Source organism: Zea mays, chromosome 6, assembly GCF_902167145.1.
Source record: "Zea mays cultivar B73 chromosome 6, Zm-B73-REFERENCE-NAM-5.0, whole genome shotgun sequence".
Classification (NCBI taxonomy): Eukaryota; Viridiplantae; Streptophyta; class Magnoliopsida; order Poales; family Poaceae; genus Zea; species Zea mays.
In genome coordinates this window covers 127,188,933-127,201,875 of record NC_050101.1, presented here as the reverse complement: position 1 = coordinate 127,201,875, position 12,943 = coordinate 127,188,933, and the positions used below count along the sequence as shown (strand labels likewise).

The window sequence follows — 12,943 nt, the reverse complement described above, 5'->3', positions numbered from 1 at the left end:
GTCCTGATGTGAATTTTAAGCCAAAAAATTAATTTCGGACTTTTTATAATTTCGGGCCGCCTAAAATGAGTCCGGCACGTTTAAGCAATTACGTGCCAGGCTGTGGGCTAGGCCTGTGGGCTGGCCCGGCAAGACCCGAAATTCAAACGAGTCGAGCCTTTTCAGGCTTGGGCCGGGCCTGATGGTCTGAATGTACACCTATACCCGCAAGACCGCAAAGGAGGCTTTATGATGTATGGTCTATTTTAGACCTTTTATTCTATGTTCTTAATATATAAAGGGGCGCAATTCTTCTACCCGTTTTTTTAGAAAAAAATAGGATAACCTAGGTTCTTCGTCGTAGTCAATGCTTTTCCTATCTTGATGTGTAATCAGAGCTCAGACACAGTATGCCTGTAGCCCATCCACACCCCAGTTAACAATGCTCCTAGACGGCCACAATTATCCTACCTTCACTTCTCCAACAGCAACAATACTACCCGACATCTCTGGCAGCATGTAATCCCATTTCCCATCTTGATTGGCTCCTGTTTTCATGTGATTGCCTACGTATTTGACGTGCTACACCCGTCTGTTATTTATTTTTATTTTTTTTGGTTGTGGGGTGGGGGGGCTACCTGTCATCACAGCCACAGGGTGCCGGACCCTTGCCAGTAAAACTATTGACGTAGCTCTGAAGTCTGACCACCGTCTACAGTCTCTCTCCTGATTGTCCTCTTTAGGTGAACGCATTCAGTGCCATCACGAGGTCTGGAACACTGTGCCTGGCATAGTTTCCTCCAAATGCTACCGGCATCCAAGGAATAGGTGCCTGTGTTGCAGCCACAGCCACTGTGCTCTGACTGCAGATAGAAGCTTTATCACCAGCGCAGCTGCAGCAAGACAAGTTTGGCAGCTCTCAGATGCTACTAGTTATTTCTTATCCACCTTGGTAGACCAGACCAGGTGGTCAGGAAGGCATATACTTTCATGGAATCTCAACCATAAAACTGCAGGAATGTAAGAAGTTATTGCTGTACCTACTAGTCTGAAATATGTCAGTAAAACACATACACATCAGAAAGTCTAAGGAATATGCAATCATGATGTGCTTCCAAAACCCAGTTTTCCCCGTTGTACAAGTCAAAAACAGGAGATAGCTTCTGCTGCCCCCACTTTCTTTCTTTTTTTTTTGTTACAGGGAATGTGGAGGATTGCAAACAAAGAAACAACAACCAGTAAATCTAACCTAGACGGGCAGGAAAAGTTGAAGAAATAGGCAGGCTGTTCAGTAGTTGTTATTGTTGTTGTAGCCGATGAAATTGTTGCGGTACCGCATTCCGTACCGCTCATAGAATGTGTCTCCGTAGTTCACAGCCTTGATCTCGACCATGCGCCGCTTGCTGTCCACCTCCTGGACCGCGCCAAAGACGATCTCCTTTGTAGGCTCGCAGCTCTGCTCGTAAAATGTCTGTGGGCCTGCAGAGTACTGCCTGTGCTGCTGCAGGTGCTGCTGCTGGCGATACAGCTGCTGGTCCGGCTGCTGCTGGGGGTGACAGTGACCGTCCCAGCTATTGAAATACGGGTGCCCATGGCGGACGTAGTGGGTCTTCTCGGGCTCCTTTCTCATGAGGCTGTAGTTCTTCTGCGGGGTTGGTGCTCTCGTGTCCAGTGCTGGAGGTGGTTCATCGTGTGTCATGGCATAGCTTTCTTGCACTGGCCACGGGTTAGCTCTTCGCTGCTGCTGCTGCTGATGATGGTATGGGCTGCTCAGGCGCTTCTTCTTGAAACCAAATATCTCACCCACAGATGATTTTGCCCCTCCCATGAGTTTGCCAGCTGTGGTGAAGAACCCCTCTCCGGTTTCCTGTTTTGCAGTTTCTTCTCTCGGGATGAATGGATGACGAATATAAGGATTTAAAGGCTTCTGGTATGATGGAGGGATACTTGCAATGCTGGGTCTTGGAGGCGCTTGAGGATCCTGTAAGGTAAAATTTTAGTTTAATAAAGATGCAACTTTACATTGATACATGAGTGACATGAACAAAGATAATACATTTGGTCATTTTTTTCTTACTTTAACAATGATCTACAATACGATAACAAAATTAAATTGTCATTTATTTTTTATGCTTCCTTCTATAGATGAGTTCTCAAAAGCAGTACATTATCATTGTTCAATTGCCTAGCTAACAAAACCAGTTATCTAAAGCTGAAATATCATCTAAACATATATTATTTTAACCATAAAAATTGCATTTTAACTGTTGTGGCACACATCCGGTTCTAGCAGCTGTGAGGATTGGTATCAGAAATTGGGTGCACAGGCTGCACGGCTGCAGCCATAAGATTATGAATATAAGAATATTAGCAGTAGCATAACCAAAGGTTGATGGTGAAATATGCATGTACCAATGTGCTAGTTTACCGCAAGCCTACAAACTGTGGTCCAAACATTAGTTATAAATTCTACTTGTCAGCAAATTTACATATGTGCACCTTTTCATTGGGGGTGGGGAGGAGGGGTGGTACACATAAAAAAGTATGACAAACTTACATCTGTTGTTGATGACATTCCTAAAAGCCGGCGTTGGAGCATCGCAAGCATATAACCAAAGAAGCCAGCAGCACAAAGCAATGCAAACCCTGTGAGCATTCAAAATCAAAAGTAATTAATATTCATGTTTTACAGGTCCCTTTTCATGAGCACTGAATGCAGTGACCATATGACTGTCTTTACAGAGCAGAAGTAAAATATGGTCAAGTAATATTAGCGGCGAGCTTAAGTGCAATGTACCTAGTGGAAAACCAGCTTCATACTGATATGCACAGTCATCATCGTTGAGTGGAATTTCTCGAATTGCTTGGTTTCCTCTATCAATGACCAAGAGAGAGCAGCTACTGCTGATGTACTTGATTTCAAAATCAGTTGAGAATTTTGCATCATCACTGGGCCCATCTATGTGCCCTCCTCTAATTGATTTTCCCCCAGCAATGGTTGTAACCCCTGAATATTATAATACAATTTGTCAATAGCTTAATCTACAATATAATAAACAAGGATATTTACAATAGATATATCCAGAAGAAGATCCAAACAAATTTCACCTAAAGGCAGATTCAATTAGCATAAAGATTGGTAATATCTACTGAATAAGGTAAATTGATTATTTTGTCGTGAAAGAAATTAGTTACAAGAGAAACATGAATGTGCTAAAAGAGTTTGAACATAAAAAACCAACAATGAATGTCAAATGATTGTAGAAATTTGAACCAAACTATATTGCTAATCAAGAGCCAAGAGTAGAATGCTGGTTAGATTTCCTTTTACTACAATCTCCTCTAGGTATCAATTACTAAATAATTTCTGGAGAAACAATTTTTAGGCACACTGACAGCTTACCTCGTCCAGAATGCAATTTTGGGCACAAGTGCTAAAGGAGGAGCTCCATGAAAAAACATAGAACAAACAGAAGGGGAACTGGGGGACCAGACAATGCCATGTGAACTACCTCAGAATGGGCCATTTTAGCTTACCTGTATCACTGATTTTTCGTATTGCCATGTTCATGCCGTCTGCAACATAAATGTTGCCCCTATCGTCCACAGTGAACCCTTTAGGATGGTTCATCCTTGCTTCTCGCAGTCTTCCATCCACATGGCCAGATAAACCTTTTGGAGAACCAGCAAGGAGCTTTGGTCTGCTATCTGCATTGTTCGATCCATTTTCAGAAGATCCATCAGAATTGGATTGCTTGGATATAATAATCTGGGAAGCATCTCATGCTCATGCTAAAAAAACATGAATGACTACTTCACTATCCTAAAATACAAGTCATCTTGAGTGTGACTGACATAGCAGTTGCTTATAGTGAGGCTGCAGTGTGAAATTTCCAAGTGTCACCTATATTTTAGTGACACGAGATGAGACAGGAGATATCGCTAACAATTTCAGGCAACCAATTCATGCAAATATTTTTCCTGGTGAAAAAAAAACCATGGTCTATTTGCTCGACTTCTGATGTGTGAAACAGGAAGTAAACCAGTGCATCATCAACAAAGGGAAGTGAAGAAAAAGAAAACCTGAACGAGAACGATGACTCCACAAACATGGGGAGTGAAAGTCGCAAAGAACTATCATTTCATATTGCCCATACTATAGCAATGAAGAAAATAACAGGCATTTCACAATCGAGGAACAGTTATTGATGAAGTTTGCATGCAACATCAGTCCCTACCAACCACCACCCAGAAATCGTTAGTCACTACTCACACATCATCGAGTGAAGCAGCACACTTAGCAGAATCCCATGAAGACAGAAAAATCCTGAAAAGGGCAGGGAGTGGTCGGAGGCAGAGCGTGCTCACATGGTGACAACGGCAGCTGTACCCTGTAGATGTTGCTGTTGATGGAGTCGAGCACGAGGAGGTTGCCGGCGGGGGTGATCTCGACGGCGTGCGGCTCGATCCCCAGCTTGCTGCCGTCGAACACCGTGTCCACCGCGTACCCGCCCTCGTACCTCACCATGGACCGCCCCGTCACGGCCGTCGTCGCTGCCGCCGACACCGCCAGACACCGGAGGAGCAGGCACACCCGGTGAGAAAACAGCGAATGAATGAGCCGAGAATCGGAGAGGGAAATGACGACGCCACGGGTCGCCGATTACCCGTCTTGGTGGCGGCCGATTTGAGCGACCACAGCTGCTTGGCCACTGCCGACGACGTGGTGGACAGGAGCCTGCCCGCAATCCCTGCCACCCGACGCGGAACAAAACTTAATCAGCGGATGAAGCAGAGCGAACGAGACGGTGGGGCCGCGAAAGGAGCTCACTTGCGGGGTACGAGGACGCAGAGGACGCGGATGGGAAGAAAGTGCCGAACAGGAGCGCGGCGGCCAGGAGCGCCGCTCGACCTGGCGCCGCCATGGCCGCCGATGCTTGCTTGCTCTGCCTCTGGGCTGACAGAGCAAGAATCAGGAGGCGAGAAAGGGAGGAGCTTGCAGGGGGGGAGAGGTGCCTGTGCCTATGGTGAAGGGAGATGTGAAGAGAGCGAGGAGGCCATTTGAGGACAAAGTAAAGAAGGTTCAGAAAGCACCAAGAATGCGGCCTCTTTTGGGGCCCGGCCGTTCTCGCTCGACGTCGCCGGGTGAAAAAGGAGGGAAGAGACAAAGGAGAGAAGGCGTAGTAAAGCAACGAGGGAGAGGAAGCGTGGTGAGAGAGACAAGAGGGGTCTGCTGGTGCCTGGTGGCGCTCTCGCCCGCTCGCCGCTGCTCGTGCTGTTGTTACTACTCGCCGCCCTTGCGTTCGACACTGCACCGTTTGCTGACTTTGCTCCTCTCTCTCTCTCTCTTCCCGTGTTCCGTGGGGCGGCGGGAGGTTTTGTGGTGGTCCCTCCCGACTAGCAAGGGGCGTGCCTCTGCCGGTCTGCCCTATGCGTTGTGGACGCCAGCACTAGATGTAGGTAGGGACAGAGTGGATTCTATACACGATGGTATCACCCGTTTCCTATCAAAATCCACGAGGATTTTCGCACTCATGATTTTTTTTGGCTGGTTTTAACATTTCAGGTTGTTTGTTTGGCTTTAATCTCAAACGATTTTATTGTTTGTATCATCGGACTTATTGCAGAAGCTCTCCTTAATTGTTTTAAGCAACATAGCATCATCTTTTCCATTTAGCCAGGTCATGTGCAAGAAGTTGTAGATGTTATTGAAGAGGTGATCTTTTGGTTGGTTGCTTATCAACCCCTAATTGTTCAGCTGCCTAGAGATACGACGAGGAGTTTTTATGGTAGAGTCGTAGATTGTCGCTATTTAGCCTCACAAGGTCAATCTTTTTGTCGGTGTTTTGAGACCGGGGGGTCACTGGGCCGACGAGTGAATTGTCGCCGCGCCCCAGCCCAGATGGGTCGGCGCGAGACGGAGCGCGAAGGGGGGAAGGCAGCCGGAGGGAGACGGGCGTGAGAGGTGGAAATCCCGCGGCCTTCGTGCTAGTCCCGCGCCCAGGTCGGGTGCGCTTGCAGTAGGGGGTTACAAGCGTCCACGCGGGAGGGAGCGAGCGGCCTCACGCGAGCGCCTGTCTTGTCCTTTCCCCGCGCGGCCAACCCTCTGTAAGAGGGCCCTGGTCCTTCCTTTTATAGGCGCAAGGAGAGGATCCAGGTGTACAATGGGGGGTGTAGCAGTGTGCTAACGTGTCTAGCGGAGGAGAGCTAGCGCCCTAAGTACATGCCATCGTGGCAGTCGGAGAGGTTTTGGCACCTAGTTCGTGTGGTGTCGTGGCCGTCGGAGGAGCGCTGGAGCCTGGCGGAAGGACAGCTGTCGGGGCTGTCGAGTCTTTGCTGACGTCCTCTTGCTTCCGTAAGGGGGCTGAGAGCCGCCGTCGTCATAGAGCGTGCGGGGCGCCATCATTACTTGTCTGGCGGAGCGAGCCAGATGGGACGCCGGTCTTGTTCCCCGTAGCTTGAGTCAGCTTGGGGTAGGGTAATGATGGCGCCTCCTGTTGACGTGCTCGGTCCGTGCCCTAGGTTGGGCGATGTGGAGGCTCCTCCGAGGTCGGGGTCGAGTCTGTCTTCCGAGGCCGAGGTCGAGTCCGAGCCCCTGGGTCGAGCGAGGCAGAGACCGTCGACTGAGGCCAGAGCTGAGTCCGAGCCCTGGGGTCGGGCGAAGCGGAGTTCGTCGTCTTCCGGGGCTGAGCCCGAGTCCGAGCCCTGGGTCGGGCGGAGCGGAGTTCGTCGTCTTCTGGGGCTGAGCCCGAGTCCGAGCCCTGGGGTCGGGCGGAGCGGAGTTCGTCGTCTTCCGGGGCTGAGCCCGAGTCCGAGCCCTGGGGTCGGGCGGAGCGGAGTTCGTCGTCTTCAAGGGCTGAGCCCGAGTCCGAGCCTTGGGTCGGGCGGAGCGGAGTTCGTCGTCTTCCAGGGCTGAGCCCGAGTCCGAGCCCTGGGGTCGGGCGGAGCGGAGTTTCCTATGGCGCCTGAGGCCGGGCCTGGCTGCTTGTCAGCCTCACTTTGTGGAGTGGCACATCAATCGGAGCGGCGCAGGCGGCGCTGTCCTCTTGTCAGACCGCTCAGTGGAGCGGCGAAGTGACTGCGATCACTTCGGCTCTGTCGACCGGAGGGCGCGTGTCAGGATAAAGGTGTCAGGCTACCTTTGCATTAAATGCTCCTGCGATTTGGTCGGTTGGCGTGGCGATTTGGCCTAGGTTGCTTCTTGGCGAAGACTGGGCCTCAGGCGAGCCGAAGGTGTGTCCGTTGCTGGAGGGGGCCTCGGGCGAGACGTAGATCCTCCAGGGTCAGCTGCCCTTGCCCGAGGCTGGGCTCGGGCGAGGCGTGATCGGGTCCCTCGAATGGACCGATCCTTGACTTAGTCGCACCCATCAGGCCTTTGCAGCTTTGTGTTGATGGGGGTTACCAGCTGAGAATTAGGAGTCTTGAGGGTACCCTAATTATGGTCCTCGACAGTAGCCCCCGAGCCTCGAAGGGAGTGTTAATACTCGCTTGGAGGCTTTTGTCGCACTTTTTTGCAAGGGGACCAGCCTTTCTCGGTTGCGTTTTGTTCCGGTGGGTGCGCGCGAGCGCACCCGCCGGGTGTAGCCCCCGAGGCCTCGGAGGAGTGGTTTGACTCCTCCAAGGTCTTAATGCCTCGCGCAATGCTTCGGCTGGTCTGGTCGTTCCCTCATGCGAGCTGGCCGTAGCCTGGGTGCACGGTCGGGTCCCAAGTTCTCGGGCTGGTATGTTGACGCTGTCAACGGTTTGGCCAGAGCCGGGTTTGCGAGAGCAGCCCCCAAGCCTCTGCACAGGGCGAGAGGACGGTCAAGGACAGACTCGACTTTTTTACATACGCCCCTGTGTCGCCTTTCTGCAAGGAGGAGGGGGGGAAAGCGCCATGTTGCCCTCGGAGGGCGCCGAACATGGTGTCTCCGGTGAGCTGCTGGCGGGTAATCCGAGTGGACGCCCGTGCCCCATTTGTTAGGGGTCGGCTAGAGGCCCAGAGGCGCGCTCAAAAGTACTTGCGGGTGATCTGCCGGACCCGGTCCCCTGTCGACGGGGTCCAAGGGCTCGATGCCTCCCTCTGATGGGATTCCGTTACAAGATCGTTCCCGCTGGTCTCGGAAATGTCCTAGGGTACCTCGGGAGCGTAGCCCGAGCCTTGGTTATGTATCGAACGTACCCAAGGTCATCCCTCACTCTGTGTCTGAGGCGGTTGTGAACCCTTCGAGGGCTAGCCTATGAACCCCTGATCAGTAGTGGGCGCGGAGCCCGAGTGGCCTGAGGCGGCCGTTGAACCCTTCCGAGGGGCCGGCCTTCGAACCTCTGACCAGTAGTGGGTGTGGAGCCCACGCGCTCTGAGGCGGCTGTTAAACCCCTCCGAGGGGCTAGCCTTTGAACCTCTGATCAGTAGGGAGGCTCGAAGCCTGTTTCCTTCACGGAGAAGGATCCTTTTTGGGGTATCCCCCTTTCCCGGTCCCTGTTGTAAGAGAGAGAAAGAGGAAAAGGAAAAGGATACGAAATCGAATGACGTGGCGTACCTTTTTTGACGCGGTCATTATGGCGAAGGCGAAGCGTCGCTTGCTTCTCCTGCCAGAGGCACCGCCTGTCCCGCCGCAGAATTAATGCGATGGGGCGAGCGGTTCGCGGGGCGGCCGTTGCGCGTGCGCGAGCCGTTCGAGGAACGGTCGTTTCGCTTTGAGTTTTTGAATCCCGCGGCGGGTCCGGGCGAAACGTTGAACGGGTCTCGCCTTGGTCTTTATATACTCGGGGGAGGGTCTGGCGACGGTTCTTTGCTCCACTTCTCGCCTCTTTCTTATGTTTTCGCAACCTGAGAGGTTTAGCCAGAGAAAAGGAAACCGCCCACCCAGTCCTTTCCGCCGCCACCCCTTTTGCTCGGTGATGGCCGACCGGGTGACCATCGTCTCGCCGCGCGACCCATGGCCTTTCTCCACAGTCACGGCGGATGACCTGGAGGATCTTGTTGCTGAGGGTTTACTTCGCCCTCTCTCTGATGAGAGGCAGCCGGAGTGGATTCCCCCCGCGAGCGGAGCCGCTCCGTCCCCGCCGCCGGGGTACGTCGTGAGCTTCGTCTCCTTCCACGAGCGGGGATTCGGTGTGCCGGCAAGCCGCTTCATGCGGGCGATCCTGCACAACTATGTGGTGGAGTTGCACAACCTCAGCCCCAACTCCATCTCGCAAGCCGCCATCTTCGTAGCGGTGTGCGAAGGATACTTGGGGATCGCTCCCCACTGGGACTTGTGGACTCATCTCTTTTCCGCGGAGCTTTTTGCTTCGCCGACGGGGGAGAGAAGGGTCCGCGCGGCAGTGCGGGCCGGCGGCTGCATCCTCCAGCTGAGGCAGTCGCGGGCGTCGCAGTATATTCCCGCCATCCTTGCGTCCTCGAATAAAGGGTGGCAGCGCCGGTGGTTCTACCTCCGGAATGACGGCGAGATGCTCCCGCCGTTTTCTCAGCGAGTGGTCACCGTCGCCGCCGATGCTTGGCGCTACGGGACCCCGCACGACAGACAGAAGAACCTCGAGCCCCTCCTCAAGGCCCTGGAGGCGTTGCGGAAAGGAGGGCTCACCGCCGCGGGAGTGATTGCCGCCATTCACCGCCGGAGGGTGCTTCCCTTGGCGGAGCGGCGGTTGCCGCTTTGGGAGATGAAGCCGGAGGCTGACTTGGAGGGCTCGCAGATGTCCTCGGATCCCCTTCCCATCGACGTTCTCCACGGGCGGGTGGCCGTCGCGTTGGGAAAACCGGACGCCAGCGCCTTCTCTCAGCCCTTGATGCGCCCCGACCACGGGTGTGTGACCCTGGTGAGTGTCCGCTCCTTCTTTCTCCTTGCGTCGGATTGCCCTTGGTCCTTACGGTCGAGACTTTTCATCTGTCCCCAGGAGGTAGGGTGGCACAAGCCTTCCCGGCCACGGGTCCCGGAGGACGCGGTGGACCGAGCAGCGCGGCGGGTTGCCGCGGAGGAGAAGAAGAAGAAGGACGCGGAGAAGGCTCGGGCCCGCGAGCGGACACGGGCCCGAGACGCCTTGGAAAAGCTCTGTCGTCGACAGGAGAGGGATGGACTCCCGAGGGAGCCGTCGCCGGAAACGCCTGACGACGACGAGGATGACGAGGATGACGACATGGCTGCCCGCCTCGGCCTCAGCCCGGGTTTGAGGCTAGGCCAGGAGTCGTCAAGCCAGCCCCCGAGCGGGCTGGCGCCGTCAGTTCCCGGAGTCGGGACGCCGAGGTCCCGGCCCGAAGAGCAGGGGAAAACCGAGGGGGTTCTTGACCCCTCGGCCGGGGAAATTGAGGTGACCCCGGGGAGTCAGGCCGAGGCGTCTGTTCCCCGAGAGCCATCGCCCACGCCGGCAGCACAGGAGAGTGACCCTCAGGTCGCCATGGCAGCACCTGGGCAGTCCGTCTCCCGGGCGTCCAAGGTGCCCAAGGCGAGGACGGTACCGAAGCTGGCGACGAGGCGGACCTCGGCGGTACCTTCGGGGGTCGAGATCCGAGAGACCTCTCCTCATGCGCGGCTGATCATGGCCCGGAGCGGGTAAGTACCTTGGAACATCTTCGTCCTGGCTCCTCATTCGTATGTCCCGACCGCGACTTTCCTTTCTTCCTCAGCAAGCGAAGCCATGGCCTGACCGATCTGGCTCCCCGGAAAGCCCTTAAGACGGCGTCGGCTTCCGCAGCCGGTGCCGCGCGGGCCTCGCCGTTCAGCTGACCTTCTCGCAAGGCGCTCCACAGCGGGGGGCTCAGGCGGCACCAGTCGCCGTGGAGCGAGTTCCCGAGGCTGGCTCTTCTGTCGAGGTGGCCGTCGCGCTAGGGGAGGCGGCTGGCGCGGTCGTGGCCTCGGGCCCACCGGACATGCCGCCGGCGCTGGCGCCAGCTGCTGCTGAAGCCGCTGCCGTCCCAGTCGGGGAGCGACCTATCGCTGCCGACGCTGAGATGGCCGAGGCGTCGGCGCTCGGTGCCTCGGAGGAGGGGGGCGTGGAAACACGATCTGTCCCGCCGAGCGGCAGCCTTGTCCCTGCGCGGCGGAGCTCCGAGAGGCGCCGCCAGTTGCTCCGGTTCCGGACCCGTGAGGCTTCGGATCCCTTCTTCGTTCTTGACGATGAGCGGGAGGAGCAGTCTTGGGACGAGCTCCGCGATTGTGCCGAAGCAACTGTGGGGTCGCTCCGGTCATCCTTGGAGGTCTTTTGCAGGGACGTCCCTAAGATCCTCCAGGTAATGATTTCAGGCATACCTTTTTTGTGACCAAGGCGTCTTTTGTGACGCCCTGCTTCCTTCCCTCAGGATCTGACGGATCTGAGTGCCGCCAAGTCGTCGTTCATCCGCCACGAGGTCGATATCTGGGGCTCGCTGTGATCCCTGAGGACCTCGCTCGTCGGGGCTACTGCGCGCCTCTCCCAGCAGGGCGCCGAGGTGGCGGACCTTCGGTTGCTCTGTGCCGATCTGAGAGCAGAGGCGGCAGCGGCACGCGCAGAGGTGCAGCGACGGCAGTCGGAGTTCGACCAGGTCGTCGATGAGTGAGATCAATCTCGGGGCCGGGCTGCTGAGGCCGAAAGCCGGGCCGGAGCCCTTGCAGCAGACCTAGCCGTAGCCCAGGCCGCAGCCTCGGAGCAGCGTGCCCGAGCCGAAGGTATGTCCTGGCTGTTTTCGGTTTTCGTTTCAGCTTGTTCCCTCCATTTGTGTTTGAGGCTTTGCGCTCTGGCTGCTCGCAGAGCTCGAGTCTGCCCTTGATGAGTCCACCAGGGCGCTTGCCCAGGCGGCCGAGCAGAGGGAGGCCGACCACGCGGCCATGTCCGAGGCCATCTCGGACTTCTGCCGGGTCTTCGGCTTCGGCGACATCCCCTCAGGAAGCTCCCCTCAAAGTCGCCTGCAGGCATTGGGTGACCACGTGCGCGGTAGACTCCGCGAGGCGCTACACCACGGCATCAGGCGGGCCTTCGCCGTGCTCGCTTCCCACTACGTCGTGGATCTGGAGCGGGTCAGCGAGGGGTATTGCCTCCCTGACGAAGATGAAGCCGCCCTGGCTGAAGTCCAGAGGCTCGACGCGGCCGCCGCGGGCCCGAGCGTAGTGCTGGCGACCACCTTCGAGGCAGAGATCCTCCCGCCTGCGCCGTCGTCCGAAGCCGGGGTGGATTCTGTCGAAGGCGGGGACGAAGCCGAAGGCGCGACTCCTTCCCCGGGCGACGCCTGATTCTGTCGGAGTAGTTTCCTTTGAATGCACGTGTGTCTTTTGCGGCCGTTGAGGCCCAAAACACTTTATTATCGTAGCATAAAGTCGTGCCCCTTTTCCTTTCATTTTGCATGTTCGGCCCCGTTCGTCAGTAGCAGGCTGCCTTGCCCAAGTAGGAGTCCTATTTCGTGGTAGGTGACGAGTGAGGTATCCGTAACCTAGAGGTGTAGGAGTCCCTCGGCTCAGTCAGCCTTGCCACTTACATGCACCTGCATTCGCTTCTTGGGGTTCTGCTACCGACATAGCCGAGGGAACGCGGAAGCCTTTTGATTGAAAATTTCGACGCAGGGGGGTTCCCCCCTTTTAGCCCCCGAGGGAGGGTCGGGCTTTGCCGAGGCAAGGCTGACCCTTCCTTGATGACTAAACTTTGCGTGGGAACGAGGCATACGAACAACTTGAAAGCATCTTAAGGGTAGAAGCGACGTAGCTGTTGGATGTTCCAAGCGTTGCTGTAGACCTCGCCTTGACTGTTGGCCAGCTTGTACGTTCCGGGCTTCAGAACTTTGGCGATGACGAACGGCCCTTCCCAGGGAGGCGTGAGCTTGTGCCGCCCTCGGGCATCTTGTCGCAGCCGAAGCACCAGGTCGCCCACCTGGAGGTCTCGGGACCGAACCCCTCGGGCGTGGTAGCATCGCAGAGACTGCTGGTACCGCGCCGAGTGTAGTAAGGCCATGTCCCGAGCCTCTTCCAGCTGGTCCAATGAGTCTTCTTGACTAGCTTGATTGCTTCGGTCGGCGTAGGCC

General features: G+C 55.7%; 1 protein-coding gene across 1 annotated transcript; it reads right to left on the bottom strand.

Annotated features, from left to right (window-relative positions):
• Window positions 1-1,137: 1,137 nt before the first annotated feature.
• Window positions 1,138-4,979, bottom strand: LOC100192979 (uncharacterized). Its single transcript, NM_001310329.1, has 7 exons — window positions 4,811-4,979; window positions 4,647-4,730; window positions 4,348-4,533; window positions 3,517-3,687; window positions 2,777-2,986; window positions 2,537-2,625; window positions 1,138-1,960 (listed from the first exon to the last, which is right to left on the bottom strand). Exons 1-7 carry the CDS (start codon window positions 4,902-4,904, stop codon window positions 1,268-1,270), a joined length of 1,527 nt encoding a protein of 508 aa, NP_001297258.1. The 5' UTR covers window positions 4,905-4,979; the 3' UTR covers window positions 1,138-1,267.
• Window positions 4,980-12,943: the final 7,964 nt, after the last annotated feature.